We start from the raw sequence: 18627 nt of genomic DNA on the forward strand, positions 1-18627 counted from the left end.
GCTGTATATGTGAGGAGGAGAAAGAAGAATTTGTTGTATCTGAAAAAGAAGAAGAGGAGAGAGGACGATAATGACGCTGGTGAAAGCTCACTTTACACACATAGCCGGAGCAGATTTCACATGACAATTCATTTATTGGGTTACGGACATTTTGAAATGACGCAGGTGACAATCAGAATACATTACTGACTCCATATAAAAATGTGCATAATCTCCCGAACCAATTGCCTCCTGTGAGACTCTTTTGTGATGCTGATTACTGAGGATTTGCAGCAGGTAATCAGTGATCTGCGTTGGATTATATTTTCAAACTAACCTCTCTGACCCCGCCGGCAGCAGCAGGGGGATGAGGGAGGGATAGGAAGAAGCATGTGAGAGAGAGAGAGAGAAAGAGAGGAAGAGGGAGAGATGAGTGAGGAAAAAGTCTGGATTAGAAGCTGCCAGTTGGATACTTGGGCAGCTAATGGTGTTACTTCCTGTCTTGCTGAGTGAGGGTGTGTGTCCAAATTAGGTTCATTCACACTTCCGTGGCTGCACAATCCGTTTTTAACTGATGGTGTAGTTACACTTTCACAAAGAGAGTCTCCTCTCAGCATGTGTGTGTGTGTGTGTGTGAGTATGTGTGTGTCTAAGTAAGTCATCATCATATTGATCGAGAGCACAAAGCTGCCCAGGAGCTACAGATCGAAAGGAAAGTAACACACGCATTAACACATACAGTAGAGGACAGTAGAAACACACACACACACACACACTGTGAAGCACTGCTGACGCGCTGTGTGCTCCCTCATACATAAAACGACTCCTGTTACAGGGAAAAGGCTTGAAGCTGCTTTCTCATAATGATACATCAAAGCAATAGTAATATAGTAATACGTGCGTAATTTGAGCGAGTGATGACTGACGTGTCTATTCCTAAAAGCCCACCAGGTTATTCACATTCACAGTCTGATGTATTTTTTATTAAGACCAGCTATAGGTGCTCCTGCCCCTTGTGATTATTGTTAATATTGGTTTAGATCTCATTGGTATATTGTCTTTTCTCTTTTCTATAGAGAGGTCAGAGGTCAGACTCAGCTGCAGAACAGCAATAATGCAGCTTAGTGAAAGTTCAATGACAGGGACAATCATTCAGGATCACTCTGTTCAGATTTTTCTTAAATTCACTTTTTTAATAACTCTTTAAATCCTTCTTTCATCCTTCTGTCTCTCATGACTGAAGCAGTGAGAGATCCAACAGCTACGTCTAATCTGTACTCTACAAACTTCAGGTACGACGTACTATATAGTCAATGCATGATATCCAGTGTGCACAATGCAGTGTGTATTCTGTGTTTTGTCAGTTTCTGAGTGTGCTAAGAATAAGTGTTTGATTTAAATACTGAAAATACACATTTGAATTTGAATTTCCAGATACAAGCTGCTGCTCCTCCTGCTTCATTGTTTGTCATATGATGATGATGATGATGATGATGAGGATGAGGAAGCATCTTCTGACCAGATCATTTCCATGATTACGTGAATATGATGTTTTTTCCAACTGATTCAAGTACTTTTAGACTACATATGCCTACATTTAACTACTTTCACTCATCCTCCAACTGATATTTATTCCTGCAGTGTGGAAAAGGCTTTGAAACAGCATTATTTCACTACACTTACTGCAATTTCCTAATAATTTCACAGGAAGATTCCTGGAAAGAAGGATTTAATCTGGTGCTAATTGTATGAAAAATAAAGATGGTGTTCTAAGATAAGTCCTTTAGTTACACTTTAGTTGGTTGCATTTGTAAGACGTTTATTATCAGATGAACTTCCTTGAAAGACAAGATAAATTGGCATGCAGTGCACACACTAAAATATTGTGCTGTAAGTGTGTAGTTTAAACACCGCAGACACAGCTAGTGTCTTGCTCAGTGGCACTTCAGTAAAAAGTATGCCTTGCAGCTTGAACCCAGTTTCTCTGTCTCTGAATTAAAGAATGTGAAGGCAAAGCTGAGCCTTACATCTCTAGTCTGTCAAATTCAATAGACTCTAAACACATTACACAGTAAAAAATGTTAAATAATAGACGCTTCTCATCACAAATGAATGGGAGGCAAGTGACCAAAAAGAACTCTGAACATCACATCCATGACAAATGAACCAAAAGCAGGAATGAAAATGTTGCACCGATATGAAGTTTTAAAAGGAAAAGAAAAGTCACGGTACACAAACATTCTCTTTATCACAAAGAAAACAACACCAGACGAGGTTCAGCTCCTTCAGGAGGCTGTGCAAATTTATTACTGAATGTTCAGTCTTATACTAAGTAATTATGAAGTAACAATGAAATATTACATCTGGATCATTGTATAGTATTCCCTTTATATCCAACAATCATATACTGTACATATACAGCATCAGCAAAATATCTACGTATCTTGTCTAATGTATGTCGCATGCTGTCTTCTAGTCTCTCACTATCTGAAGTATACAAACAAACACGGCTGCTGCTTTTAATTAATTTAACTAATCCAAAAGTAAAAGATGGTCTCATTATTGGGGGGGAACTGGAGGGAAGAAAACAGGGCATTGGGGTAGAGAGGGAAAGCGAAAGAGAGGGAGAGAAGACATGACAGCCAGAGGCCTCAGGGTGGGCCTGAGGGAGACTAGTCGCACCAAATGTCTATTAAGCGTCAAGTCAAGGAGTGTTTGTATGTGTAATGCTGAAGTGAACGTTGTGTCAAATGGTAGGCTGCTGTGTTTGTGTCAGAGTATGATAGCGTGCACGTCTGTTTAAATGTGTGTTTTCAACATAAACAGGACAGAAATAACAGAGGTTAAAGCTCACGGCAGACAAGAAATAACCTCCAGGCTCCATTCTGGTGGAAGGAAAGTAGCTAACGGCGTTAGCTCTTACTGTCTGCCAAAGAAGCAGAGGCCAAAGTCTGAGCGTGTAATGTAGGAAACAAAACTGTCATGGTTAAAAATGGAAGTTAACATGATATCCAATTATGTTTCTAGGGACTATACTTGCTTTTTGAGAGATTTACCTCTCTTGTTAAAAATCTGACAACAGCACTGACTCCAGGATTAGGACCTTTGTAACTGTTGAATAGCACAAGGTGTACAAGCTGATGCTTTTTAGCATGTAGTATGTTAAGTAATGCTAGGTTGTCACAGATGAAGAGCATCATCCCAAAACCTTTTAGAAATGCTCCAAATGTAGCATTGTTCTTTTAATGTATGGCAAGTAGCGCTGAAAATAAAGTACACATTTTCATCATTTGAGAAACATTAATTGATGTTTTCTACTTAGGGGCAGTGCAGCAAGCTGTAAACACAATACTGACAATTTCACCGCTTAAAAAGTTAAAGGACCACTTTAATTAACTTATTTTTTTTTATCTCTAGCTATTCTAATGAGGGATATAGTGTGAAAAACAACAGTAGTTGTTGCAGATGTTCTGTCTCTGGGGAGCAGCGGCTAAGTCTGTTGGTCTCTCAGCACCAGTGCCGTCATTTGACATGTAAAGTGACGTAGTTGGGGGCAAGAAAGAACTACAGGCTTCTTCAGCTTGGATGGTGCCTTCAAGGACAGTTAAAGGTGGGTCTCCCAAAACACTACCCTACAATAGGCAGCAATAGGGAAAAGCAGACCCTAAAATATACTATTAAATACTTTAAAATATCAGCATATTTGGAAGAAAACTAGTTTCCTGGCATGAGGCCGAATATCGCGCTGTGGAATCAGACACAATAGAGTGTGGAGGAGAAAGCGACCACTGGAGCTATAGTACAGCGGCAGCCAAAGGAGAGGCGCTGCAGCCAGGGGGGCTTTGCAACATCGACCGGTGAGGATCGTCAGAGATAATGGAGACAGAACTGAAAACTCCGTGCTGCAACAAACTTCGCAGTGCTTTGGTAAACCTGACTGTTTTCTGACAAAATATTATATCAGACTTTGCCAACTCTGAATACAGAACAGCACATCAGCAACTGTGTTACCTGTAATTTTTGCAGCTGCTTTCAGCTTCAGCATTTAATTCCTGATTCCTTGTCGTCCAAAACAATAAAAGAAACTGTTTGCTTACAGTTTTTCACCCCTTCGTCCACGATTGTTTCCCAAACCACGCTGAAATGAGGACGGCAGACTCAGAGGTTTTTTGACTGTCCACTGGCAGCTCTGGCAGTATTCTGGCTTATGTGCAACTCTCTGTAAGTTTGCAATGATCCACATTACTAATTCCAGCACACCGTTTGATCCTTGCACACCACCAGTATGATATATCCAGACTAGATGAGGAGAAACGTTTTGTAAATGAAAATAAGCCTCAGTAAAGAGATATAATACTTTGACTCTGCTAACCAGCTGCTCTGGTGGGAAACATACTCGCCCCCTGCGTTCCGTAATCACACAATCAGTAGTGGATTGGACGGGACCACACGCAATGCATTCTGGTTATTGTAGGATTCCCCCTTAAGAGCGTAATGGAGAATCTACAGCCTTTTTCTTAGTTTTCTGTAGTCATAGGGCACCAATTTAAAAAATGATTGCACATTTCTACTACATAGGTGACCTAGTTTTAAGAAATCATCATATTCACAGTGGTGAATTTTCCCTTTAAAAACATGTTAGCAAACAGTTGCCTACTTACAAATCCAGTAGACACAGCGTAACAATAGCGTTCATTTGGAGTTGTGTTTTTGGTCATTTTACAAGGCTCCACATTTTGGTCTCTGCCAACTCCTGAGAAAAATATTTGGCTTTATAGCTGCCCAGCGCTTCACTACATGTTCACCAGCTAATTGATAATTTTGTGTGGGCAGGTAGCGTACAGTGGGTTTAATAAAACTGTAAACAAACTTGAAGAGAGCAGTGAGAGTGAACCAAACCAGTAAAATTGCGGGCCACAAAACCAAAACAATGAGCTGAAAGACACTAAAACACTGAGGGGAACTGCAGAGTCGGGTGATAATTCTCTGTGGGTTCATCACAACCAGTGACCCCTTTCATATTACATGGAGTAATTTGATCCATTGGTGATATAAAAATATTGATTAGTGCAGTTTTACGTCTGATGTTAATCAACAGCTGAATTTTTTTTTTTTTAAAAAAAAGAACTTAATGAAACAAGCTGCACTGAAGGCCTCACAGGAAATGACATCCCATGCCATTGAAAGTAATTTCAAATTCAAGTACTTTTGTGTATTTTACAAATCAAACTAGTCGTTATATCTTACTAACAATCCAGTATTAGAACAGCACTTTCAGATTTCATCACTACTTTATAGTCTCAGAGCTAACAGCTGCATGCTGATCCATCTGGTGTCAGTTAAACACCACTGCAGTCCTTTAACAATGAAAACATATTAGAGTGATTCAATCAAGACAGACAGTATCTATTGTACATAATAATACATGTAATTTAATCCAGCAGTTCCACCTGTAAACTTTGTTTTCTTTTGTCTCTCCTGGTATATACTGTAAATTTAAAATAAAAGCCACTGGCAGCGACCTACAACCAACATGTATTTCTACAGTAGAGTTAAGCGTTTACAGAACGAGGTTAAAGACTAAAAAACAGACTTGAAATATTTGAAGTAATTTCGGTATGTTCCACATGTATTTTTATATTGCTTTTTTTCCTTTTAGAAATGTATATATTAGATATTTTTCTCACATTTTTTGGCTTGATTACACTTTTCCTGACATGAATGCCTGTGGTATTAGTCTGAAACTGTGATGCACACTACAGTATATATAACTGTTCAGTGATTACACTACAAGTTTTATCTACATGTGCCAATTCTTGCATGACTTTGTTGAATTTGTTTCTAAAGTTCTTACATTTTGGTAACAATTAATTTATAAAAATGTATCTTAGAAACAGGCTTAAGTCAGGTTTTGACATTAGTTAAGCTGTTAAAAGGTCTATGTGATGTAATGTCGTTTAACATCCAGTATCATCACAGGCTTTTCTTAATGCAGATAAAGTACCAACAAGTACAACGAAAACCTTCCTTGTGTCCTGTCAAATATCCAAAATGTGCTCAATGACTCTTTTTACACAACCTCGTAAAAAATAAACATCTATTGTAACAGAAAGTAAAAATCACTGGAAAGTGGTTGTATTGATGTCCATATCACAGGAACAAAAGATTTTTACAAGCAACAAAACAACGAGAGCGATAAAAGTGCATTTAAACATGAAAAGACAGTGGGAAGGGGTTATAGTAAAATCTCATACTGAACTGAAAAGAGACATTTTACCTCAAAAATAAAAATGAAAAACTCTTTGAGTACCAAATAGTAATGTACAAATCATATTTAAGGCGACAGAGAATGTGACTCTGAATACTTGCCACAGGACTTGGAATGGCTTGGACCGACGTGACCCTTAAAGCAGACCGCCTGTAAGGAATGTATCAACTATTTTTCTTTGAAAAATAACCCTTTTGATTTGGGAAGACTGGAGCCCGCTGTATAAAGTAAATACTCTGACTTTATAACCCACTGTATACATTAGTGTCCAAAACAAATTGGCTGAGCATATACATTTACATACTGTGCTGTATGCAGTGTGGACAGCCAGAGGTGAACAAGCTGGCAATCTTCTCGGCCCACAACTGTTAAATTACCAGAGATCAAGAGGTCAGTGTATTCATTTGAAGAAAGTGCTGACCCCAGTGGGTGTATGTTGTTGTTGCTGCTGTCCTACTAATGACATAGAAGTAAAACAAACAGTGTCATTACTGTCTCTGGCTACGAGTTGCTGTCTTTATGGTGTCATTATGACAGGTTTGACTTTCATTAAAATTTCAGGAACATTAAAAAAAAAACAACTTAAAAACATGCACCTACTGAATTTGTAATGGAGACCTGATGTATGAAAACCTTTTACACTTTGCTAGTTGTTAAAGCAGCCTGAACTTTCACTTTCCTCCATCAATAAAAACTTAAATAACCACAAAAGAAAAAGTTGTTAAAATTCCATTTAAATAGGTGATAGTTTACAAAGGTCTGTGTATGTGTGTGTGTGTAAGGGGGGATAATCAGACAGACAGGCAGCCAGTGCTCATTGAAGGAGGGAGGTGGGAAAGGACAAGATCGGACTCACTGAATCTCAACTTAAAACTTAAAACTCTCGCTTCCTCATCCTCAACCTTCCTCGCCGTCTCCTATCCTCCATCTCTCTTCAGCACTTGTGGTCAGTAGTAAAATTCACATAAAACTAAAACATATACACAGAATACATATACACAGAGTGCCATCATTTTACCCCTCAAAGTGGACAAGACAGAAAAAAAGAACATTTTGCTGTTAAGATTGAAAACAAAAAAATATCTCCAATAATGGATGACAGAAATAAATATAGCAGAACAGGAAGCAAAAACACAGATTTAAAGTACCGCTTAGTTTGTGCACCACTATCCCTCTTTCAGTATTTGGTTTGAATGGACACACCGAGGGAACCAGTGTGGGATATTTTCAAGGGTATACGCACCATAAAACATGATTTACAAAAGTTGCTCCTATGTTTGTTGATAACTCTAAAAACAACAGGACTAAACTACTGTTTTTCACATTATGACCCCAAACAGCAAGGAGAGGTAACTCTTTGAATTTTAAAGCTTCATCAGAAAGACTTTAGCAGACCTACAGCTCTGTGTTCATCTGAGTGGTCACTTTCTGAGCTCTGCCATGATTTTTTTTTAGCACATTATCTAAGACTAAAACAATAATAATTTGGTTAAATTGAGCAAATCAAATTCATAGTGCAGCTTTAAGTCTTAATCACAGGACTGTCTCTTACAGTGGCTTTGCTATTTAAACATATGATGTTCTCTTTTCTCCAGGCTGCCAAAGTGGCAAACTAACAACACCAACACACATGGACACACATAAAACACACACACTGAGCAGACTCTTTCCATTTAGTAAGAAGTATTACTGTCCCCAAAAGCAGATGTCTCATCAAGAGATTATGTTCTAGCCACACACTCACAAATACCCCTGCAGAGTTCGGTAATCTCTGATATTTGTAAAATTACTGCGGTTCCTCTCTGAAGTGTGTGTTTGTGAGTGTGTGCACTCTGTTTTTTTTTTGAACAGGGAGTAGATTGAATGGGATGGGGATTTTGAAGACTTTTGGCCTCTGAACCAATAAACTGTGACTGTGTATATGTGTTGTGTGTCGATAGAACGCATCATTAGATAATGCAGTGTCAAGTGTGTGTGTGTGTGTGTAAGAGAGATATATGCTTACACATACATTTAAAAAAGTGAGTGTTACATCACTACCTCCCTCCTTTCTTTGACACTCAAACACACACACACACACACACACACACAGTTACACACTAGTTTCTAGCCAGATGGACATCTGCTGACCGCCCCTCAACCAACCTTGACTGGATTTTGATTGGAGGTTAAAGGCCAGAGACTTTATTCAGAACAAGGGTGCAAATCCTGGCGAGACAGGTGTCTGTGTGTGTGTGTGTGTGTGTGTGTGTGTGTGTGTGTGTGTGTGTGTGTGTGTGTTGGAGTACAGTGTAATAGGATAATCAGGCTAGATGATTGGACAGCTCAAAGCATATATTAAAAAAACAGCTAAGGCTGCAACACCACCTGCTGGTCAGCTACTGCAATTACAGCTAAAACTTAAGATTTTCAATATTTTCTAATACTCAACCCTTTTTTTCTTAATAATGCTCAAGTCTGTAAACTACCCTTCTTCTCTCTGGTTCTCATTATGAATGTGGATAAGAGTTGTGGCTTATATGTGCAGCACACAGACATTTCCACAGGTCATATGGTCATTATGAAGCAATGTCATTGCTCAACTGTTGTGTAAGCTAAGAATAAAATATCGAAATTTGGTGAGAATTACTTTTGAAGTAGCTCAAACTCTACATATCTGCACAGCTGAAAGCTCTCAAAAAAGTTTTTAAAAAAAGAGGTTAAAGTTGCTGTGAACAAAAAGATTTAACAATAACAGTGTTAGCATGAAGCTCACGGTGTAGTAAAACTGTAGCAGAAGCTTACTGACCAGACAAAAATGGAAATGATGCAAAGAAAACAGTATGACATGACATTAAAAGCAGGACAAAGAGACAAGAAAATGTAAAAAATAAAAATAAAAAACAAGTTTGGTTGTGATTCTTATGAAATCTTCAAACAAAATGCATGACGTGTCATCTGACAAAAACACATCAGTGGCAAAATAAAAAATAATATAGCTCTGTAGACAAGAACACAGTCTGTAATAAAAAAAAAGAATAAAATTAGTAAATAATTAATATCATTACTATCCCACATTGTAATCATTATAGACCCCAGTTGAATGTATGTATTTTCCTTTTTACAAGTAATTATTCTAACTGAACGACATCTCCCCCTCCGACAGGACAGGGGTGGCGGACGAGGACGTGGAATCGGCCAATGAGGCAGTGCTATTGTCCAGGCTCCTATTCCAGGTGCTTCGATTGGGCGTTGACGGGTAGGAGGGTGTGGAGCAGTTGGAGGGCGGGCCCGAGCCAGAGCTGGGGCTGCTATGATTAGACAAAGATGAGAACAGGGCGTCCTTTCGGAGACCTTTGTTTTGGAGCTCCGACTGCAGGTGCTGGCAGATTTCCTCCGGTAGTCGCTTAGACTCCTCGTCCAGTTCCCTCTCCAACTGAGACTGGAGCTGGACAAGAAACGCCAGGAAAATATCAGAAAATGTGCCAGGAATACTTTTAGGAAATACTGTTTCTATGTTTTCTAAGCAGGAGTTAGATGAGAAGACTGATACCACTCTCATGGCTGTGCGTTAAATATGCTGCTAGAGCCAGGAGGTGATTAGCTTAGCTTAGCATAAAGAATGGAAGCGGGGGAAACCGATAGCCTAGATGTCTCCAAAGCTCAAAACTATGCCTACCAGCAGCTCTAGAGCTCACTCTTTATATCTTGTTTGCTTAGTCCGTAAAAAAAACAAAACAGAAAAGCAGTCAAGATGACTATTTCTGGTTTTATGGGGAGTTATGTGTTGTAACAATTTCTTGGCAAACAGCAGAAGTAGCTCATCAGAGTCTTCGCAAGAGTCTTCAGAGTCTTCGCAACTTCCTTTAAAACCACAAACTGTATGGATTAAACAAACAAGATGAAGCAAGAAGCTTTAGAGGTGTTTGAACTTTGAACAGAGGCAGGTTAGCCGTTTCCCTCTGCTTCCAGTATATATGCTAAGCTACGCTAACTGCCTCCTGGCTCCAGCTACATATAAATACAGATGTGAGAGCAACATCAGTCTTCTCATGTCGTTCCTGGATGGAAAATGAAAAGATGTTGATATTGTCACATAAAAACCCTATCTACCCTGTTTCCTTGTTCTCTTCACTATCAAAACTGTCCAAAAGAAGCAACAATGCCCTGTCCTTTATCAATATAGTAAATTGAATTTACAATTTGATGCATTTAAATATGATTTAATGGTAGCTTAACCTCAACCCCTAACTCCTAACCCCTAACCCGAATTATATGAATTCAACTAGAGTCAAAAGCCAAGATGAGCAGCTGAGATCTGCTAAGCTAGTTAGCTTCTCCGTCATGCTTGGATTTAGCTGCTTTCTTATTTAGTTATGTGGAATAACAAACCAAATTACCAAGATGTCAGTTCATCAAGATATTTTTCATGTATAGGTTGGGACAGAGAGCAAAAGTGTGATGGTTCTGTGTCGTAGGGCAGACTGGAGTACAACAAAACTGCTTCTGCTCTTAAATGGGTTAAAAAATTACAGGACTTCAATGTGTGGATGTGTTTTTCCTCACCAGTGGAAATTCCTCATCTATGTGTTGCAACACCTCCCGCTGCCTCAGCATCAGCTTATCCTGTCTCCTGGTCTGAGCCTCCTCCAGCTGCAGTGAGACAGGTGGGAAGGGAGGAAGATTTAAGAAAAAAAGGAGAATATGAGGAAAATTTGAGGGGTGGTAGGTGGGAAGGGATAGAAATAAGGAGGGATAGAGAGGATAAAAAGTGTAAGAGGGAGAATTAAGGGTTTTAGAGGAAACAAGTAAATAAAGAAAGTACAAGGATTGAAGGAGGGAAGGATGGCAACAGAGGATTAGGAGAGATAGGCAAATAAGGCAAGGGAAGGGAAAAGAAGATAATGTGGGAGAAGAGTTGATGACGATGGCAGAAAAATATACTATGAAGTAGATAAATGGACATTCTCAAGGACTGTTGGAGATAAGTGCGTGCGAGTGTGTGCAAGTGGGTACTTACCCTTCGGATTAAGGTGACAGAATCCTGAATATGTTTCCTGTTGATGTCATTCAGTTCGCTGCAGAGAGAGATAGAAATAGAAAGAGCAAGAGGGAGGAAGATTTAAGAAAAAAAAAGGTCAAAAGTCAAATGAAATATGAATCAAAATAAAGCCTGATTGCCCAAATATCCAACAATCATCTTGAATTCCACTCAAACACACAAATAAAACAGAAACCCCTTTATTACGTTTCAGCCTTGTCTTTGTCACGGCTCTTGGCTTCACTGATGCTGTTCTGCCGCTTCCTGTCTAGGATTTTCTGGAGCTCTTTCTTCTCCCTGCAGACACAGTTGCACAACCAATATTAGATCCAAACAATGGTTGTTGAAAGCAATTTCACATGTTTGTGAATGTTTAAAAAAAACAGCCTAAATGCTTCTGGGAGTCAAAAGTTACTTTAAAGAAGAAAAACAGATATTACAGCTAAAACTAACACTCACAATACTGCAATAACAACTAAAAGTTAAAACAGGATGTGCCACTTTTCGCAGTGACTTCTGGGTCCAAGTTCCTCCTGTCCCAGCCAAGGTGAACAGCAGCACTTACTTCTCGCACGTCTCCCTGAGCTTCTTGAGCTGAGCTGCTTGGCATTCATGGGCCGTCTCCTTTAACTTCTGGAAGGCCTAAAAACACAGCGCAGCAGACGACGGCTTGTCAGACGACTGTGCTGCGTACCACCCTCCATGATGCTAACACAAAGTGCCAGTTTCTTAGAGGTCAGTTAGTAATGAGCGTGAGTGTGTGTATTTAAGAATTCATAGCAGGAAAACAATGTGATCGTGTGTCACCTTGAGTATGTATGAGTGTGTAAGGATAGGATTGTGCAGAAAGTGCACTGATTCATACACAGGACTATGTGTGTGTGTGTGTGTTCTTGTTACCTCTTGCAGATGTGTTTGTTGCTTCTCTCTTTCCAGCGTGTGTTGCTGCTGTCGGAGCTTCAGCAGCTCTTGCATCTGCCATTCCCTCAGCTGGACCACCTGCTTCTCAAGCTCTTGATCCAACGCCGTCAACTCCTGCTGCATCGGCTCCGGAGGCTCGCTGAACACACACACACACACACACATACACACACACACACACAAAACAACATAAACAATGAGTCCAGGTTCAGTCATCTGCAACCATAATGTCCTCGAAGTTTAACGGGGACCATCTCTCTGTCATCTTCTGCTTCTGACTTGCGTTTACAGTTCCCTACTTCCATCGGTTCACACGCTCAGTTCCATCTTTCTATCTTTACATCATCAGTCTATACAGATATTTTGTCACATATTTTCATTCCCCCCCTCCTCCTTCATTTATGAGGTTTGAAATTTCCTTACTTTTTCTTGATGCTACGTTTGAGGTGTTTCTCCATCTGACTGCGCCTCCTCTGGGTGTCAGATTGAAGCTGACTGTTCCGACTCTTCTGCTCCTTACTCAGATTCCACACCTGACACACACACACACACACACACACACATATTCAGATGTACACAAGCCCAAACTAATTTCAAAATGCTGAAGAAGAGGTTTTTTTTGCAACTAATGCCAAAATATTTGACTTACACATCCAGTTTTATGCAGAGCTGCAGAAGTTCTAAATGTTGACTAAACAGTAAAGAATTAAACACATGTGGGCATCAATCTGTCAGTGTGTACCTTCTTGAGGTGTTTCTTATGCAGATCTTTGAGTTCTTTGCCATGTTTCTTCAGAAGCTTCAAATAGTTTTTCTGCTGCCTCAACTCCTCTATAGACTGGACCTGTATGTCTGAGAGACAGACAGACACAAAGACAGAGAGTTATGGCAATAAAGTATTTATGGAAGGGAAGTGAAGAGAGAGGAAAGACAATTATGAAAGAATGTGTTCCAACAGATTTCTACCTGTGTAAATCCCACTACCCACTTCTAGCTCGTCAAATTGAAAAAAAATGAGCAATGAAAAGGAATTCTGTTCATGAAGCTTCATGTGACACATAAATGATACAGAGAACATTTCTGTGTGGAAATGGATGCACTGGGATGACCTTACCTCCCAGAACTGTGGCTATGAGGTCCTCCTTCTGACTTTGTGCTACACATACACACACACACAGAAAAACAGGAGGAGAAGCAGACAAGACAATATGTGTGAAATGGATGATGGGAAAACAAATCAGACACAAAAAGCAGAAAACACATTATGCCCAAAACAACCAAAAAAACAATGTACATGGCTTTAGTGCAGGTTTAACACCAAATGATTTTGTACTGAAAAGAACCATATTTTTCTTAAATTGGGTGAGCTAATAAAAAAAAACCTGAATCATCACCGAACCTGAAAGTTTAAATTCATGCAAAGTTGACATTTTGGAGATTAATGATTTGGTTTTAATGGTTGGCACAGTTAAGAAATGTTGTTTCACCTGTTTCTGGAATTTTCTGGAAGTGAAAAGATCTTAAAAATGCTGCTTGCAGTTTAAAAACACTGCACTAATTTATTGCACTAAACTAGAGTATAATGAATAATTGTGCAGTGCAGACACACATGTGGACACATTACAACATTAGCATAAAGTAGAGGGTAGTGGAGTCTAAGTCCACCTAAATTCAGATTACTAACATTTTTTCTTCTCCTTTTTATTTACATTTTATGCTGGTAAATTAACAGTATTAATTGCCGAGAGTGATATCAAACAAACGTACTTCCAGGGAAAAAGATAATTAATACTGAACACATCACACTTTGCTATTTGTATGTGATTTCAGTGCTGCAAAAGCTCATTAAGTAGAAAGTAGACAAAACGGTGCCTCTCCTGGTTTGCATTTAATTGACATGTTAAGACAACATTTGTGTCCGTGTGTATATCATGTACGGATGTCTCTACCCGGTATAGGTACGTTGATGATGTCAGAAGCATCTTCCAATGAGCAGGGAGGGACGTTGTGAAAGGGGGAGGGGAGTCGACCTCCCGGAATGGCGTCACTCTCTCTCCTGGGCTCTCCCTCTTTGGGCTGTTCGGGGACATGCTGGATAAAAGATGAGACATGTTGTGACCTCTCTGATACAGTAACAGGAGATTTTTTTTTCTCTTTAGTTGATTCAACATGCATTTGTGTCTCACCTCACTGTTGTCCTCAATGAGAACAGCCAGCTGTGTCTCTCTCTTATCCAACTGACTGACGTGTTTAATGGGGTTGGTCAGGGCCTCTGCGTACTCTGAGAATACACACACACACACAAATAAAAAGTCCCATGTCATGGAGTTTCAATTTTGATTTCTCAATTTTTTTTCCTCAGTCTCAATCTCAAACTGTCCAAGTAAAATCTTCATGAGCAAAGTTCAAATCAAGATGCAACTTCTTCAGGTCTTAGAATACCATATCATTTAATGGCCAGTATTCTAACATTGCCGAGACAAAATCCTTTTGATTAATATCTCGCGGCAGTCAGGTATAAGTTTTAGTTTTTGTGAATTAAATTCAACTACAAGTCTAAGTCTCAAGTGTAAGGTATGAAATATGGGATTGTGGGTTGTGTTGTGCACAGCACTGTTGCTCATCTGAGGTTCTTACCCTGGTGTTCATTAGGGATGTAGTCCTGAGCCTCAGTGCACACCAGCAGAGAGGACAGCAGGAGAGGCTGGTTTAACTCATTCTTCAGGTTGATGTAGTGGTAGCCTAGAAGGAAAGAAGGAACACATAAATAAGCAGCTACTGTCCGAGGACTTCTTCAACCCACAGAATACAAATTCTCTGAATGATTTCAGTTAAGCTAGTGTGTGTTTAAGTTTCTTTTCATCTGTGTACTGACCAGGTCTAATGGCAGACACGGGGAGGATACGGTGTCCGATAAACTTCCCGTTTTCCTCAAACACTGCTATCCTTAGAGAGGCCAGTGTAGGGAGGACCACCTGGAGAGGGAGAGAGAGAGAGAGAAGTTTAGGAGGAATGATGCAAGAGGACCGAAGAGGGAGGTTGAGAGAAAGAAAGAATGTGTGCACAAGTTACCTTATTGAAGACATACATCTCATCATCCCACACGGGGTCCAGCGAGTTCCCATTGGACGTTTTGGTTCTATACTTCCGTTTTGTATCTACAGGAAGTCCAAACATGTCCACTTCCACATAAACGCCCACCTTCTTATCTGTCAGGAACTGGCCTGAGATCACCTGGTGGATGTTAACGTATACATGTTCATTATAGATACTCTAAGAAAGATCTAGATGCCCAAACAATGAAAACATACAATACGTTAGCTTACAGAAGTTATATTAATCACACAGTTAAACACAACAACCTGCTTTGTCCATACCCTAATTTTGACAGTATTGGCGACTATTCCATCCACGATGTTCTCCGTAAACGGGTCAAAGTGTTTGTCTATCCTTCTCATGAACTCCGGTTTCAGCAGGTAGCCACTGCGGCCGTTATACTCAAACACCCCCATGTTCAGCTGCATAGGGAGGTCTGAGAGGAAAGAGGGATGAGAAATAGACAGAGGGGTGGGATGAGATGGAGAAATAACGGGAAAAAGGGCGGCACAGACGGATTTAGAGGGATAAAGACTGAGATGCTTTAACTTGGCTCTAACTGAATGCTGAATTATTTATTAAGCTGGGGAGACTCTTACTTTATCATCTATACTGTCTCACTTGCCAGCATCAGGAAGCCAAACTTTAAATTTTTAAAGACATTATTTGTGTTTCTGGGAATTCAATTGAAAACCTAATTTAAAAGCACTAAAAAAATGAAAATAAGGAAACAAAAACCGGCAAAACAACTCTATTTATCATTTTGCAGAACGTGGGAAAGAGAGAGATGCATTGCATGGTGAAAAAAAACAATACTTCAGAAAACTGTGTTCAATTTATATATTTTTAAAGACTTAAATTGGTTATTTGAGGTTCTCTGGATGCTTCATACTTTATAGACCTTAGTTACATCCCATGTTAAGCCATCTGAGGCTGAAATAACAGGGCTTACCGAGGCTCTGGAAGTTTAGTGCCACCATCTGGCAGCCGACGTTCCAGAAGAGCTGAGGCATGTAGTTGGAGCTGTCCACCCTCGTTCCTTTAGGGTAGATTCGGCTCAGCTGATTCTTATTGTACCTGGAGGGGTCCTGTTAAGCATTTAACACTGTATACTGTATATGTGGCATATGTCTGCTCTGACCCTTTCTTACATGTTGTGATTTTCCAAAATCATGCTCTTATGTACACACTGAGATTTAAGGTGAGCACAGAGAGACTCACAGTGAAGGTCAAACATCTAAAAGAAGTAACAAAAGGCAAAAACAAAAAAACATTTTTGAGAGGAGGAGGACTTTAAGTCCATCTTAAACTGTATTCCTCTAAAGAAGCTCAAGTTTTCAAGGGATGACAAAGCTTCCAAGGATACTCGACAAACTCGATAGGGGAGCTCTTTAGCGTGTCCACGCCTTTTGTTTCCACAAACGACGACATCTCAAAGAACTTCTTCCTCTCTGGAGGACAGAAAGACAGAAAACGACTCAGACAGATTGTAAATGTTACAAAAAATGACAAAGAGTGACAAAAAAAGGAACAGGAATGATGATAATCCATGTGCGACATGTCTGTGACAAGACATCATTAACCATAAATGAGTCCACACAGCTAGTCTGTCATCCTAATGAGCAACATAAGTTATTAAACCCAACAAGGCTTGTCCACCCCCCCCCCCCCACACACACACATTTTCTCTCACTTCTCTGTACACAGAGTCAAGGCTTCTTCCTGTCTATGTCTCTCTCTTTATCGCTCACACACACACACTTACTGTTTGCCACCTCAAAGCTCTTAAATTTGACAGGTTCGATGTAGTTGACGAGAGTCGACATCTCCTCTGTGGCATTCACTTCACTGCTGGCTGTACCCTGAGAGAAGCAGATACCACTAATCCATTAATCAGCCCGTCAGCCGGTCAAACACCCCACCAGTCTCTGCCCCTGATGACTCTTACCTCGTCAGAGTTTGGCTTTTTCAGTTCGGTCGATGGCTCATCATCTTCGTCCTCCTCGCTCTCTCCCTCACCTCCTGGAAGGATGGAATAAAAACACTTGTTATACAGAACCTGCTGGCCTATGCACCACATTGGCAGCTCTTCTAATGAATTAATCCATATCTCATTTGTACTCCAACCCACCGATGGACTTGCGGGGCTCTGAATCTTTGACCATCCTCTCAGCCAGCTTCTCCTCTCCGTTGGACAGGAGATGGCTTCCCTCGCCATCTGTCAGAGGGCACTCTACACCGACAAAATCTTATCTTAGTGTGTCTATGTCAAGTAAAATGTCAGTATCAATCTTACTTTTTGTTATTTTTGTCTTTGCGTACCGTTGTTGGGCGACGACTGCTCCTCCAGCTCCCTGCGTCGAATGCTGCCGCCACTGGAAGGCCTGTGGTGGTGCTTCTTCTTGTTTTTGATGAGAATCTTCCCCAGCATCTCCTGCGGCGAGGGAAGCGCCTGCCCTGGGATTAGCTGTAGCCACATACAAGACACAATGGAAAACTCAGTCAAAGTTGAGGAATTTGAAAAAGAGCAGAATAAAGCAGATCTTTGCACTGACAGAGAAAATGACATTAAAAATGTAGAGTTATCTCACCTAAATGGTGTATTTTTGGCTTGTTTTAAGCAAATATAGCATTTCTAGCAATCTCAATGCTAGATTAACTTAAATATGGTTGGAAGGATAAGCAGCACTAGAACAGAAACTAATCTCCAACCAGCAATGGAAAAGAAAACCAGGGATGTGACAAGGATATTACAAATCATCGGAAAGAACAGATCAAGGGATGCAAGAAAAAAATGTGGAAAAAAGGACACATCCCTTAATGTAGTTTCTGAGATGAATAACAGGACCAGGACTGATCATGAGGCACTCAGAACAAGGTCACAGTAGATTGTGCAGTCTGGCAGCCACAACATATTATCAGAACTTAGCCCATACTGTTTCAATGTCACAGGAGTCACAGGGCCAACTGCAGTGTTTCATAACTTTAGCCCTCAAAGCAGTCTGAATCAACAACGGCTTTGCAATCTTATAACTACAGATGGTTGTCTTTTTGAGAGATGTCATTCTCTGCCCTGCGATTTACACTCCAACTGACTCATCCATGTAGTTCAAGCCGACCTCTTCATTACATAGGTCAAAGCTAGAATTGTTGTATTTTTAAGTTGCATTACGTATAAAGACATGAATAAATGGTTGCATTGCATTCTCAAAATATTTCTCCCTTGTGTCTGAGCTCCTAAACATATATAAATATATGTTTCATTCATGAGCACTTTCTCTGGAAACACTGCTTTATAATACAGTTATGAATTCTTGGGAAAACACTTGAAAAATATATAAAT

At 40.0% G+C, this 18627-nt stretch overlaps 1 protein-coding gene across 1 annotated transcript in view; it reads right to left on the reverse strand.

The window, feature by feature from the left end:
* Positions 1-4241: 4241 nt before the first annotated feature.
* The window catches only part of plcb3 (phospholipase C, beta 3 (phosphatidylinositol-specific)), a 52279-nt gene continuing 37893 nt past the window's right edge, over positions 4242-18627 (reverse strand). Inside the window, exons 14-34 of the mRNA XM_067580980.1 lie at positions 17607-17751; positions 17416-17517; positions 17233-17306; positions 17050-17146; positions 16651-16735; positions 16237-16361; positions 15566-15720; positions 15261-15422; positions 15064-15163; positions 14826-14930; positions 14375-14469; positions 14138-14279; positions 13303-13344; positions 12931-13040; positions 12612-12721; positions 12168-12327; positions 11833-11909; positions 11475-11564; positions 11247-11304; positions 10793-10879; positions 4242-9674 (exon numbers count right to left, since the gene is read on the reverse strand). Of these exons, the coding sequence (XP_067437081.1) occupies positions 9363-9674; positions 10793-10879; positions 11247-11304; positions 11475-11564; positions 11833-11909; positions 12168-12327; positions 12612-12721; positions 12931-13040; positions 13303-13344; positions 14138-14279; positions 14375-14469; positions 14826-14930; positions 15064-15163; positions 15261-15422; positions 15566-15720; positions 16237-16361; positions 16651-16735; positions 17050-17146; positions 17233-17306; positions 17416-17517; positions 17607-17751 (2433 nt within the window). The 3' untranslated portion in view covers positions 4242-9362. The remainder of the gene's footprint in view (positions 9675-10792; positions 10880-11246; positions 11305-11474; positions 11565-11832; positions 11910-12167; positions 12328-12611; positions 12722-12930; positions 13041-13302; positions 13345-14137; positions 14280-14374; positions 14470-14825; positions 14931-15063; positions 15164-15260; positions 15423-15565; positions 15721-16236; positions 16362-16650; positions 16736-17049; positions 17147-17232; positions 17307-17415; positions 17518-17606; positions 17752-18627) is intronic.

This window comes from Thunnus thynnus, chromosome 22 (assembly GCF_963924715.1).
Source record: "Thunnus thynnus chromosome 22, fThuThy2.1, whole genome shotgun sequence".
NCBI classification, from domain to species: domain Eukaryota; kingdom Metazoa; phylum Chordata; class Actinopteri; order Scombriformes; family Scombridae; genus Thunnus; species Thunnus thynnus.